The sequence below is a fragment of the Sceloporus undulatus genome, chromosome 5 (genome assembly GCF_019175285.1).
Source record: "Sceloporus undulatus isolate JIND9_A2432 ecotype Alabama chromosome 5, SceUnd_v1.1, whole genome shotgun sequence".
NCBI classification, from domain to species: domain Eukaryota; kingdom Metazoa; phylum Chordata; class Lepidosauria; order Squamata; family Phrynosomatidae; genus Sceloporus; species Sceloporus undulatus.
In genome coordinates, this window is record NC_056526.1 from 87,499,672 (window position 1) to 87,514,472 (window position 14,801).

General features: G+C 40.6%; 2 protein-coding genes across 8 annotated transcripts in view; both read right to left on the minus strand.

Moving 5' to 3' along the window:
• HGF (hepatocyte growth factor) overlaps window positions 1-14,801 on the minus strand; it is a 218,939-nt gene that overhangs the window by 198,040 nt on the left and 6,098 nt on the right. The window lies entirely within an intron of this gene.
• The window catches only part of CACNA2D1 (calcium voltage-gated channel auxiliary subunit alpha2delta 1), a 577,268-nt gene that overhangs the window by 27,217 nt on the left and 535,250 nt on the right, over window positions 1-14,801 (minus strand). Inside the window, 10 exon segments of the mRNA XM_042466637.1 lie at window positions 2,165-2,217; window positions 2,309-2,461; window positions 5,009-5,080; window positions 6,791-6,813; window positions 6,816-6,828; window positions 7,869-7,936; window positions 8,569-8,646; window positions 10,944-11,047; window positions 12,943-13,008; window positions 13,743-13,824. Coding sequence (XP_042322571.1) covers window positions 2,165-2,217; window positions 2,309-2,461; window positions 5,009-5,080; window positions 6,791-6,813; window positions 6,816-6,828; window positions 7,869-7,936; window positions 8,569-8,646; window positions 10,944-11,047; window positions 12,943-13,008; window positions 13,743-13,824 — 712 coding nt within the window.

Here is a 14,801-nt window from a genome sequence, read left to right on the forward strand (position 1 = left end):
CCCCTCCCCATGCAGCAGTATAAGAACACTGGCAGAAAGTTATGCAGGGCAATTGAATTTGGGGTATATTCCAATGGAGGTTGATTCCCCCCCCCTTCTATTACAATTATTTTTATTGAAAATTTTCCTATATTTTTAAAAACGAAGAGCATCCTTCTAACCCTGCTCAGCTGTAGGGTACATGATATATAATATTTATCCTGTATTTTCCATGGGTTCCTCCTCATCCCCTACCTCAGAGGTCTCTCCTATCATGTCAACTAACATGTATAACATTCTGAGTCTTTCAAGTTGCACACTGAGTTTCCTACAGACTGATTTTCCTATTCTGGAACCATCTAAAGAAACTGGAGGAGGACAGAGAAGAAAGAAAAGAAAAAGAAGAAAGGGGAAAAGAAAAAAATGGTGCTGTTGGTGTATTGGAGGGGTAATACAAGTGATTAGAATTCATTTACTTAGCAAAGGTTTTGGACAATCTGTGGCCCTTACCACTGGCTATGTTTACTAGGGCTGATGAGAGTATGAAATTTCTAGCAACCCAACTCTTTCTTGGAATTACAGGCCTGTTACAGACTGCCAAAATAAAGCTGCTTCGGGTCTCTTTGTAGGTATGCTATTTAAATGATGTATGCATCCTAAGAATCCGGAAACTGCACCAAAAGCTGCACTCCAGTGCTTAGGAATGGAGTGTGGCTTTGGCACGACCTCCGGACTCTTAGGACCCATGCATCATTTAAATAGCGTATCTCCAGAGAGACCCGAAGCAGCTTTATTTTGGCAGACAGTTTCATCTAGTCTTATATGTGAATCATGACTGGTGCACAAGCAACCGACTATTTTGTTTTATTTTTATTTCCCGATACTTTTCAGGTAGTTGAACCAGTACATTTTCTCATAACTTTTCATTTCTGTTTTTCACTGATGTATTTTCATTCTTCATGCAGATTATCAAAATAAATTAACTCTTGTTTATACATAAGTAACACAGCACGAAAGGAATGCATCCTTCTGGTGCTGTGTTTCATCAATGTGCATATCAATAACCAGTGCAGCAAAGACACAAATTAAAAGGGAGAACTAAATGCTGTGGCAAAATTCTGTATGCATTAACAATAGAATTAATTTTCTAAATCCTCTATGTGAACTGGAGCAGGATCTGGAACAATGCAAACCCACAGAGCAATAATGGGCCATTAACAAGGGAGATCTGTTCTCTTGTAAAATACAGGTAAAAAAAGTTTTACCTCAGTTTCCTATGGTTTTCCTACATTAATTCTGACAGTGTTGTTTCTCCTTTCATTCTTATTATCATTTAACTGACCTCTTGTTCATAGCAGCTTCCCACTTTACCAAATCCTTACAAGATTTCATTACATATAACATTTCAAGAAAGTACTTGCATGTGAAAAAACAAAACAAAAAAACCTTCTCAATGTACAAACTGAGCCCGGATTTTCTCAATTTGATGCTAGTACTGATAATCTCTTTTGACTTTAGTCATGTTTCTGTTTATTTTCTGGATTACTGTCCAACACAGAAAGGCATTTCAATTTCAGTTATCAAGGCCCTTAATTCATGTTGTGTTACAAATTTCTAAACTATTTTCTATGACCTTGGTGAGAAAATGTGTATATTTTTGTTCTGCTGGGTATAATTTACTATTCAGATAAAGGCATCGGAAGGATGAAACAGACTGCCCCAAAGGAGCGGCTCTGCACAACTCCCTTTAAGTGCTGGATTAGGGCCGTGGCAACCCTCCTGATCTGCTGTTTTTGGGCCCAAAATGCCACTCCTTTTTGGGCCAGAAAAGAGGTGCTCTTTTTGCTGCCACCCCAGCTCTTCTGGACTCCTACGGCATGTGGTGTCTGGTTGCTGCACTACAGGAATGCCCCAATGCTGCCCACCATCTGATTGGGCAGGTGGCGGGATGCCTGATTGGATGTGGAGTCAGGGCATGCGGTTGCCACACTCCCACGCTGCCAGGAAGCCGGCTCAAATTGCAGGTCTGTTCAGCCCCAGAGAGTACTTTCTATTTAGCTAATTATTATAAACTCAAATCAAAAGAATGCAGGGGAGAAATTTCAAAGAGGTAAATCTGTACTACATACAAAGGCTTCATCAAGACTTTAGTCAAGATAAAACCTACCTGAAAAGTTCCACTTACCAAGCAGCTGCAGAGGCCCACCACCCTAGATGTAAAATATCTGCTATTGTAGGCTGGAAAAGAGAAGAGAATAAGTTAAATGTTATAAGGATCTCTAAATACTTATCACCAATAACAACGTGGGAAAGGTGAGAAGACACTGACCACATGGACAGAGCGAAGTCCAGCTCCTTGCCTTGGCTCTTCTTCTGGATCACACTGAGACTGATAGTCATAAGACTTATTGAAGGCATATAGTGACATATTAATAAGACTGCGCATGAGGCCTGGATCAATCTCACCAAAGAATTTTCCAATCTAGTACATAAAAGAGAAATTTGTTCAAGAAAACATAAATAGTCTTTACTTTAGACATACAGTACTTAATTACTGTTCCTGCTTTTAACTTGTTTGCCAAATAATGTGATGGTCAACACTTTCATCAACATCACAGCAATCTAGCTGTAATTGATCAGGAACCTGGCATTTTATGAGGCTTTGATGCTAAGCCAGCAGGTTCCCCCGATGTTTTGGGTTTCAGCTCCTAGACCCATGATGGTGAACCTATGGCACGCTTGCTGGAAGTGACATGCGACACCATTTCACCAGGCATGGGTGATGAGGGAGAAGGAGGAAGAGGCACTCGCGTGCCCGTTCTTCCTCCTCCCTGCCTCTCTGAGACAGCAGGAAGCCAGAAAGTGGCACTCAGAGCCAGAGGCGTGTGCAACTAGCTCCTCCTCCCAGCCCTTTCCTGGCCTCACAACCTGAGAGCACCACTGACAAGGCCCTGTCCTGTCCTTACCAGAGAAGCCTGTGATGGTGCTGGGTTCAAGAGAAAGTAATCCCTGAAAGATCATAGCTAGCACCTCACATGAGAAGATAACAGTCTTTCAGACAGTCTTGACCAGTGGTGTAGGTCACCACCAGAATTTTAAACCAGCAGTTGAATTAGACTGGCAACCAGTGAAGCTGTTTCAAAAAGGATTTTGTGTTCATCCCAGGTCTCAGCCTGACCACAGCACTTGGACCTGTTGAAATTGACAGTTTCCAAAGACAGTCACATGTAGAGTGCATACAAATGGATGTAAATAAGCATGTTTCACCATAGTCAGATCTGACATCTCAAGGAACAGGCCAAGTGGCACACTAGTTTTTAACTATGCAAACACTGTTCTTGGCCACTGCCAGATCCTGACCATAATGTGCAGGCTATACATGGATCCATGTTGCCTTACTCTGGCCATTGGTAGGAACATACAGTAAGAAACTTATCATAAAAGATGCAGGGCAGTGGAGGGTGGCTGTTTTATTATGGTCTTATAATCAGGTAGGGAAACAACCTGATGACATCAAGTGAATGAGTTAATGTACATTTTCATGTCATGTGCTCTCACATCCCACATGTCTTAGAACCTGTAAGTCATAAACTAGCAATTAATATATTGAGGAAGGGTTTATATATTAGGATGTAGACAAGCCAGAGTGTGTCCAGAGGAAGATGACAAATGCTGAAGGGTCTGGAAACCATGCCTTATGAGGAGAGAATTAGGGAGCTGGTAAGTTTAGCCTGGATAGAGAAGGTTAAGAGGTGATATGATAGCCCTCCTTAAGTATTGAAGGGTATCACATTGAGGATAGAGCAAACTTTGTTTCTGCTGCTCCAGGGAATAGCTGGAGCAATGGATTCAAACTACTGGGAAAGAGATTACACTTCATTATTAGGAGAACTTCCCGACAGTAAGAGGTATTTGACAGTGGAACACATTCCTCGAGAGTGGTGGTCAAAGAGGTCTCCTTCTTTGGTGGTTTTATGGCCATCTGCTGGGGTGATTTGATTATGTGTTCCTGGGATCCTTGTTCTTGTGTGGTCTCTTCCAACTCTATGATTCTATGATTATGTTTCTCTTAATTTACAAAGTTATATATTCTGCATACCTATGCCATCCTCTGAGTAAGGAGAAACTCTATCTAACATCTATCTATTTTTGGGTCCGCCCTGTTCACTTTCCAAACTGATAAACATTTGACATCAGACTTTTAATTAGAGCAAACTATGATAATGAGAACACAAAGGTTATGCAAATATTCCTTTAAGGAATGCAAGAAAGTGTTCCAGGATCAAGCATTCAAAACATTTTTTCTACAATTTTTTTTTTTGACAGTGATGGATTTTTCAATTGAAGATAAGAAATTCATAACCTTGAACTCTAAGACCATTTTATCAAAGTACACATTTTATGCTATGCACACCACAACGATCTTATCAAACACTGTAGAACTTTGTAACACCACTTGTACTAGAAACAACACCAATGCAGTTTTACATCCAACTAGTACTATTGGTATTTTCTAAAGCACCACACTCACTGATAATTTTAATTTGCTATGGTGATTTATATTTATTTTTCAGTCATTCATAAACAGTCTTCTAAAGATAGGTCTGGATTATATCTTCCTGCTGCAGATGGACTGTTCGGTGGATTGCATTAGGCGGCCTACTGTGTAGAATGAAGTGAGGTTTGATGCTGTTTTCAGTGATGTATTGTGCCGATGTTACAAGTGTGTATATCTCAAACCCTAAGTTGGTGATTATGAAATAAGAGAGTTTAAGGTTAGAGAACATAAGAATTTCCCTCCTATACAGGGGACCAAGAGTCTCTTTTTCCAGGGCAGATCCTACATTTCATCCTGTCCAGGAGGAATTCCAAAATGTCCCCTATTTTGGCATGTTTAAGAAGCATTAATTTTGTATTAGTGTTTTTAGCTTTTATTTGGTAATGTCCTACATTTTTTCTTGAATTGCCTACATTTTATGGTGCCTTGTCTTCCTTTGCCTGGTCACAACTGCTCTTACATAACACTTACCTCTGGAATATAAGCTCCTGATGTTGTCATCAGAAGAAATCCTCCATCATCAAGGATTACACAATCAACATGCTATCAGTAAGAAAAGGAGGAGGAGACATGAGAAAGGCTAGCAACGCAGTTTGCAAGTAAATACAGACAGGAAATGGCATCTCTCTTATCAAGTGATCAGTTAAAAGATCTAAAGGTGCACAAAATTGACCTATGTCTTCAAGCTAATTTGTGCTTGGCAGAAGCCTCCTGCTTCAATTATGTTAAAAACAAGATCTGTGCTTTCCATGTTCCTTTTAAAAAAAAGGAAAAAACCCAAGCATTCCATCACCTTATGAAATCTGATAACAAAGCAGAAGTAATAGTCACTTAAGGGATTACTGGGAGATTTGGAAGGGGGAATGGAACATTTCTCATCCTTGCCTGTCTCAGAGGCCACATCTTGCCTTAGTTTCTGGTACTACATCCAATTTTAATATTTAATTTTTCTTTTTAGAAAACATTCACTGAATACGGCTTCAGAGTGTGGTGGAGTCTCCATTCAAGTTTTTTTTAAACAGAGAGTTTTTTTTAAACAGAGACTGGATGGCCATCTGTTTGGGAGTGTTTTGGATTGTATAGTCCTGCAAGGTAGGGGATGGACAGGATGGACATTGTCCTCTTTACCAACTTTATGATTCCCTTATTCTAAGTGGCTGATTAAAGGTATGATTTTAAGTAAGATTTCTAATCCATAATATTTTTTTCTTTTCCTGTGACACCAGAAGTTTAATATAAAACAATTACTATTAACATATGTGGTCAAGTGTATATGTCCATGTAGTTTGCAACATTGTTCCACAAAACATTCCCAGCCCACCCCACGGCATTCCATGGCAGATGGAACATGCAGGGGAGAGAATTAGAGCAGTATCTGGCTATATCCTCAAAGCCAGACACAGAATGTTTGCACCACATGCTAGGATCACCAGAGTCCTCCAGACAATTAAAACATCTGTGGAGTTTACACATGAAGGAGATTGGGAGTTTTTCCTGTGAATATCCCAGAAAAATTGTGCATTACGCATAACGATTTCACACACGTTGCATTAAAACTGCCATTAAGTGGTCACAAAGAGCATTAATGTGCATCTTTTTACTTTTGGGGATTTCAGCGACAATGCATTTTCGATATACTTTGTTTGCACAATTGTGTTGATAATCATTTGTGCATTTTTGCCATTTCCGCTTCACTGGGATGCTTTAAATGCACTTTATCCTCTTTAATGTCAAAATCAGTCCCAGTATGATAAACGCCTGTGTCTGGCTGTGTGACACATTTCTGAGCCTCCTACTTATCAGGCATGGGATTCTGAAGCTGCTAAATGGCAAGCCCATAGGAGTTGATTTTGGGCCTTGGCGAGAAAGAAAAAAAATATCAACCACGCAAAAAAGGAAGGAAGGAAGGAAGGAAGGAAGGAAGGAAGGAGGAAGAAGGAAAGACAAGACAAACGGGGCATACACAGGCATGAGGTGGACTTTACACCTGTGTATGCCACTAACAGGATTTCAGCCCTTTTGTTGTGTTCAAAAACTCAAAATTTTAACCTAGGTCTAATCCTATCAACAACAGTTATTTGTGGACTGACTGAGGATAGCTAACATACTTTTCCTGCAAAGGTAGGAGTGCACACTTGCTTGTTAGTCTACAAATTGCCTGTGTCTTAAATGCTCCAGTGAAATACAAACAATATTGGCCTTCCAAACATTACCCACAAACAGCTTAATGTCTGCAAAAAGATTTCTGCTTACCACACTGTTTCTTTCACATCCACCAGTTCACTTTTGCACTGAAAAAGAAAAACATAACACTTTTTAATGAAAGATGACTACAAGGCTTTTTGTTAGTAGCTGATATAATGCTACTTTTACAGCCGTCAGATTACAACATAAAACCATTTGGGAAGAGCAGTCACTTTTGTCCAAATTCACTACATTTATAATCCCCATTTTGTCTTCCTATGTGCTACTGTCATCAAAATATCTACTAAGAACAACTCATTTTCAACATTATTCTATTATTATTATAATTATTATTATTATTATGTTTCACAATGTGTGTATGTGGGAAGGCTTTCTTACAGCTAGTTGAAAGGGACTGGTATGTAAACTCCATGAACGGAGCACTTCCTTCCACTCAAACATCTGCACTATACCCATTTGTATCCTATGTGGACTTTTACTTCTTCAGGAGACGGGGCCTAAACTGACTCAGAATTTAATGGATTTTTTTGGGGAAAGAGGCTACCCAGCCTGACAAAATTCCCCAATAATATAACCAAACTTTCCTTTAAAATCCCTGGTTTCTAACACTCCTTATGTGGACAGGAAAATGTCTCTTTCTTCTCCTTGAAAGCAGCTCAGGCCACAGCATCTGCATGCTTCAGAGAAAGACAGAAGACACACAACTGGACCACTTTTTGTTGTTCCTTCTTTTCTCCCTGGCTCTTGTAAGTATAAGTAATATTGGAGGTGCAGGAAAATAAAAAGAATATGGCAAGAAAAATAGTGATGGTGGGAAAGACATGAATTTTGAATTAAGCAGGGCCTTCCTTGGCACAAATATTCTTATGAGTAATTGATCAGACACCTAATGTTGTGAGTATCTCTTAATTTATTCACAAAACTTTCCTCTTGTATCCATTAGTGGCAAGGCAGGCTGCAGAAAACATTATGAGCAGACTAATGTTGCCTGCCATTTAGGTTTACACAAATACTTGAATCAGTATTTCCAGTTGGAACTGAAGTGCAGGTAAGGACATAAATTTGAATCACTACTTACAGTAAGTTCAAACATTCACAGGGAGACATGATAGTTCTTTACCTGGACCTGATTCTTTGAGGTGATGTTAATGAAATTTTCCATCCAGTTGGTTATATTTATTTTTACTCCAACAACTAACAATAAATACATGAAACAGGAAGAATGTTAGGGAAATGCAAGCATATAACATTTAATTGTCTGTTGTAACAGAGCATATTAGCTGAGCTTAGAAATTTGCCTCCAGAATGATCCACATTCCAAACTAAATGCTTTTCAAATAATCAGTTAGAACTTTTACATAATCAAAGAGGGAATATTTTTTAGAAGGAAACAAAATAACACAGGTATATGCTTTATAATAAAACATCCAATCGCATTTACTGCTTATTAATGTTATTACTATTGATATGCCATAAATCCAGTATCCCATCCCTATATCTAATGTAGAAAGAAAGAGTACAATAAAATTAGTTTAGAATAGTTTAAAACAATAAGAATAATTTTTAAACACCTAAAAGCATATTAATCCATTTAAGACTTAAAATAAGACAATTTGAAAACACTTAAAGCAATTTAGAATAATGTAAACTACACCACATAAGCAAATTGAATAAAATCTATTAGACTCCAAAGACTTAAATAAAAAGTCATGCTGCTGCTAGTTGGGCCTCTAAGAGAAGAATATTTCATAACTGAGGTGCCACAGCAGGCTATGACCAATAACAAATGACAGTTGCTTATAGATGTCACTTCTGTTCCTTCCTACCTGCAGGCTTTAGAAGTTTTCCATTGATATCTATTTGCACAGCTTTGCTTACCATGATACCGTCTTCATAGTTACTTCCTGTGTTTTAGAAGAAGAAGAAAAGAATCTTAATAGATGTCTAGGTAATAAATCAGACCACAATTCATTTTTTTAAAAAAAAGACAGAAATGTATCAATGAGTCACAAAATCCTTAGCTGTAACATACCCTTTATGGTTTAGGTCCAGATTATTTGAAGACTGTATCTCCCTTTATGAGTCAATTAGCATGCTAAGATCATCTGGAGAGGTCTTTCTCTCTCTCCCACCACTTTCCCAGGCTCATTTGGTAGGAACAAGGGAGAGGGCCTTCTCAGTGGCTGCTCCCAGGCACTCAAACGCCCTCCACAGGGAGGCCAAGATGGCTTCTCTTTGCTATCCTTTAGCAGCAGGTAAACATTTTTGGCTTTTTTTCTTGCTCTTAGGCTTTTTCAAATGGATACAGGTTGGGCATTTAATTGCTGCAAAATTCAGATGTCAAGGTTTGTACAGTCAGCCATCCATATGGGCAGGAATAGGGTTCTGGACTCATTCTTTAAAAGCTTTGTGTTTTGAATGCCTGTCTGATTGAGGGTGGGGCGTTTCCTCCCTGCGACATATTGCCAGTCCACGTGTGCTGAGTTACGTTTCAGTTTCCCAGACACCACGCTGAACACAGGAAGATGCTTCAAACTTTACTAAACATGAATAACAGATATAACAAACTGCCCGGACCCAGGTTGCTTCACCGCGGGTCTTTCCTTATGGATCTCTGCCCTGGACTTCTTCTTCAGAGCTGTTTCCTGCTGGGCGTCCTCCGCGTCTTTTCTCACTGGGTTCCCAGTCTGCCTTTTCTCTCAGCTCAGGCCCTGGTCTTTGTTCCCAATGTTCCCCTTTCGGGTCCCACCATTCACCCTCCAGGGGTTCCTTAGCCTGGCGTCTCCACTCCCCTTCGTGTGGGTACTGGAAATCCCCTTCCCTCCGAGGGTTGGGTAAAGTTACAGCGCTGTGTGGTCCCACCCTTATCAGGCCGTGTCGCCCTTCCAAAGTCACTGGGCGTCCTACCCTTCCTGGGCTCCAGAGTACCCCCGCTCTTCCTCTCGTGACCACCTCGGGGCATCCCCCTCTTCCACGTCTCCCTCCTCAATTCACCTGTCCCTCTCCACTTATATCCTCCTCCCAGGGCGTTGCCTCCTCTCTACCCACTCCCTCTGGGTCCTTATGCTCCGCTTCCACTTGGACCGCCCGCTCAATCCTTACTTCCCCCTCCCCCACCTGACTACACTGATTTATTAAAAACTATATATAGTTGGCCCTCCATATCAGTGGGCTAACTATCCATGGATTGGAGCATCCTCGGATGGCTCCACCCCATTACCATCAATGACAGCATGTATACGCAACCATACCGATGCATCCACACACACATTGGCATCCTTTGATGGTAATGGGTCTTGAGGTCCTGCACTTTTTTGTATCCATTACATGTGTGTGAGTGTGACACCAGAGCTCTGACAGAAAAGGCTAAATGTATCTTGTTGTTTACTGCCTTCAATTAGCCCTGCCTCATAGTGACGCTATGGATGAGCCCCAAGATGCCCTATTCTCCAATGCTCTGCTTAGTTCCTGCAGATTCAGGCTTGTGACCTCCCTGATTAAGTGTAGCCATCTGGAGTATGGTCTTCCTTTTTTCCCACCTGCTACTTTCTACCATCCTTAGCATTATTGTTGTTTTTTAAAAAATGAGTCATGCCTTCTCATGATGTTGCCAAAATACAGTAGCCTCAGTTTCAACATCCTGATTTCCAGGGAGAGTGCAGGCTTGATCCATTTGTTTGTCTTTTTGGCTGTCTGTGGTATCTCTGGCTGTCTATGGTATTAGCGCTCTTCTCCAGCACCACATCACAAAAGGGTTTCTTTTCTTTCTGTAGCTTTCTTCACTGTCCAGCTCTCTCATCCATACATGATGATGGCGAATACAATGGACTGGATGATTCTTACTTTAGTACTCAGTTGTATATCTTTACACCGCAGGATCTTTTCTAGTTCTTTCATGGCTGCCTTCCTGTTGCTAGTCTTTTTATTTCTGACTACAGTGTCTGTTCCATTCAATGTTTGATTCAAGGTATGAGAAATCCTTAACTATTTTGATTTCCTCATTACCTATAGAGATCCTTCATTATCATTATGCCTCACAAAACTTCAGTCCCCAGAATTCCATAACACTGAGTCACAGCAATTAAAGTAATGTGAATTATTTCTGCAGTGTGGATGAAGCCAAAGAAGAGCCATTCAGATTTTGTCAATAACTGTTAATCACCAGCTTTAATAATGTTATTTTAGGTATCCAAAGACTTACGGTTATAGAAGGGAGCTGTGAAGACATAGTTTTCATTATCTAAGCTCCTTTTGTAGTAACTCTGTTCATATGTTTCAGCATTTTCTGTCCAGTATTCGCCTGCACTGAACATGAAACACAACTGTCACTTTTTACTTGTCTACCAAACATTTCCTTGAGACTACCACAGCAGTTCTATGCATGTCAACTCAAAGGTGGCCTCATTGAGTTCAATTGTAGGTTATTCTTTCTAGAATTACAGCAATCTATTCCTCCTTCCATAAGAGTAAACCCCATTGAACTGAACTCACTAACAGTTCATTCATATCAGAGTAAAAACTGCAGTGCTAGTTAACACTAGTTGAGGACATTTAAAGTTACTTATTGCAAGAATTCCTTTCATTCTGAATTGCCCTGATACACTGTGAAATCCAGAAATTTGTTAAGGCATAAGAGGAATTTCAGAGATTAATTCCATGTGCCATAAGGCAGTGGTTCTTAACTTTTCATGGGTCATGGGCCCATCTGACAATCTCATGAAACCTATGAACCACTTCTTAAGAAAAATGTTCATAATCATATATAAATTTCCGTACGATTTATTTCACTGCATTGGAAAATTATTTCTATTATAATTTTTTATAAAGAAGTGTTTCTCGAACCCACATTTTTTCATGCAAAAATTAATGGCTATATCTTGAAAAAATGGAAACAAATTCAATTTATGAAAATATAACAAAAAGATCGACTGAGTCTTTGACTTGCTGCTTGAATGCTGTTGTGTGATTGGACTACATGAACTAGATTGCCTTCTTTTTTTGTTCTTAGGTGCAGTTGAGCATTCAGGAAGCATGTTTGTCAGTGGTCCAATTGAGAGGCAACTGGAGGGTAACAAGGAATTAATAGACTCCGTTGAAGCAGTCACTGACTGTAACACTGATTTAACTGCCTCTAGTTTGCACAATGTAAGTTGTTCCTCAAGGGGGAGAGTACCAAACATCTGAGCAAATTCTTCCTAGTCTCCCTAAAAGTTGACTGATGTCTGTATCTTCCTCTTAATTGTATTAGTAGTGTTAGGTCTCCGATGTACACTTTGTCCTAGCCTTGAAGCAGTCAGGGCAGTCTGCTGTGTGAAGGATTGCTGACTGAGATCACAGTCTTTGAGGTTTAATACAGCTTCCCTCACAGATTTGGTTTTCTTCCCAAAATTTAGCAGTGGCTGAACATTAATTATTGTTGTGAAAAACACGTGTAGGTATAATTAAGAGTATCTTTAGTACTTTCCTATTTTAAGGATCAATGTGGGAAGGGTAGAATGCTTAAATGCCAATATTATTCTTTCAAAGCCATTCCATCTGAGTAGCCAGGATAATTCTGTAAGCTAACTAGTGTGTAGCCTAAGATGGAGGAGTTGTGAGTGAGTAAAGTACTGCTGCCCAAATAGAAGGCTTTGTGGTATAAAGAGATATTCTGGGACTCTCTTGCACCATACAGCCATTGAAGTTGCTACCAATTTTCAAAGGCGACTGTGGCAAAATTCAGGCGCTTTTAGTAATTTAGTAGCAGCAGCAGTGATGCAGCATCTAATGGGTGGGAGGAACACTCTGTTGTACTTTTTCATCCCAAGGTCATTGCCAACTCCTGTTAGAAAGACAAATACTAATACTACAGTCAGCCCTTGGTTCTGGCGGACTAGTCATCTGCAGATTGGACCATCCCAGATAGCCCCACCTCATTATTGTCAATGGTGACACATGCACGTTGCTGCACCAGTGTATCCATTGACAATAATAAATATTCATTGACAGTAATGGGATGAGATCCTACAGTTTTTGCTATCTGCAGAGGGATCTGGAATGGAGTCCCTGCAGATATGAAGGGCCAATTGTATTCAATTAACAATTTACAATGTAAGGTTGAGGGAGAGGTGACTGAATTCTAATGACAATCCAACACACCCAAAAGCAACCAGTTTCCTCAATGTCTGTGCTTTATAACCTAAAATTACATGGGACCTTACCTTTTGGGATACACTCTTGTGATTCCTCCATCGGTAGCTACAAATCGTGCTGTAATGCCCTGCCCACTGTGGAGAGAGAGAGATTGAAAGAGAGTTGAGCAAATTGAATTTGGAAGAATGACAACTGGGTATAGAGCAGACACACAGAAATCAGAATTTCAGTGGGTCTTCAATGAGCCTGGATGCAACCCGCCATTTACCACAGATCTTTCTAAAACATTTTAAACCAAATATAAACCAAATATATGTACATGCTGAATGCCATGGTGTGTTTTTATTGCACTTACCAAAAATGTACATTCTCATTTGATATTATTTTGATATATCACAGTACAGTCGGCCCTTCACATTTGTGCATTTAACATTCATGGATTTGATTTTTTGAGAGTATGTCTGGGAAGGGCACACGCATGCTCCTTCTCCCTCGCAGGCATTTTTCCTTAGGGAAAAAAAGCCCAGGAGAGAAGCAGCAGCCTGGAAGCATTCTTCTGTGCTTTGGCCGGCCAAGGGAAGATTCTCTCAGCTGGCCAAAGCATGGGTGGGGGAAGAGGCTTTGCCTAGCTGAGGGAAGCTTCACTCAGCGGGCCAAGCACCGGGTAAGGCAGAATTGGCATGTGTTCATGAGGGAAAGAAGGAGCCTGCAGGCACATCCCTCCCACCTTCCCCCACATATTCACATTTTTTCCAGTTTCTCAGGGGTCTTACACGCCTATTCCTCAAGAATGTGGAGGCCGGCTGTAACTCACAAATAGGAACACAGTGCTTGTGCCATGGGAGGTGGGGAGGAAAAGAACACTCACGGGTCCTGCTTACTCCAGTAATTCTGAACAAGTTCACTTGTAAATCCTGCATCCAGCAAAGCTCTCATAACCATATCATTACCTATAAAGGGAAAGAAACAAAATGCCAATCACAAATGCAGGAACCTCCTTGTCAGACCATCTATTCCAGCCATGGCAAATCCATGGCACGCGTGCCAGAGCCAGCACACAGAGCCCTCTCTGAGAGCACACAAGCATCTTGCTGCAGGTGAGAGGAGGGAGGGAGGCAGAAGGAAGAGGAGGAGAAGAAGGAAGCGACAGCAGCGGTGGTCCCATGCTGCCAGCCACCAGCCCACCAGTGAGAGCCAGGAGAGAGGGAGGAAGAGGAGGAGGAAGCGGCAGAGATAGCCCAATGCCTCCAACTGCCCACTCATCTCTGGTGAGAGCCAGGAGGGAGGAAGAGGAGGAGGAGATGGAAAAAGAAGAAGCGGCGGCAGTGTGGCATTTCATCAGAAGGGGGTTGCTATAGGTATCCTGAGGCTCAGAAAGAGTGTGCCTTGTGTGTGTGTGTTTGCGCACGCGTACACCTTCAAGTTGTTCCTGGTGACCTAAGGTGAAACTATCATGGGGTTTTCTTGACAAATTTCATCAGAGGGGGGTTGCTATTGCTAGCCTGAGGCTGAGAGAGTGTGCCTTAGGTGTGAAAGAAAGAAAAAAAGAAAAGAAAAATCTTATGGCAGTTAATCGTTCTCTAGACATGCTGTCTCTGACACCCTGTTTCTTCATAGGAAAAGAATGGGAATATTCTTTACACACTTCATTATAACATGTTTAATTCTGCTTTAATAATCTAACTTTTTTTTTCCATTTTTTTCATTTTAGTTGTTTTTCTAATCATGTTGTCAGCCACCTTAGATACCACCTCTGGGAGAAAGACAGAAGATAAGGGCTCAAAAACTCAAAATCACAGCTTAATTACATAAATTAATAAGTACAGTCTCTATCCCTAAGGTACAACTAATGTTTTACCCCAAATATCATGTAAATTCCACTGGTCAACTTGGATTTGTACTAGAGTATCCCACACCCAGGCCTACT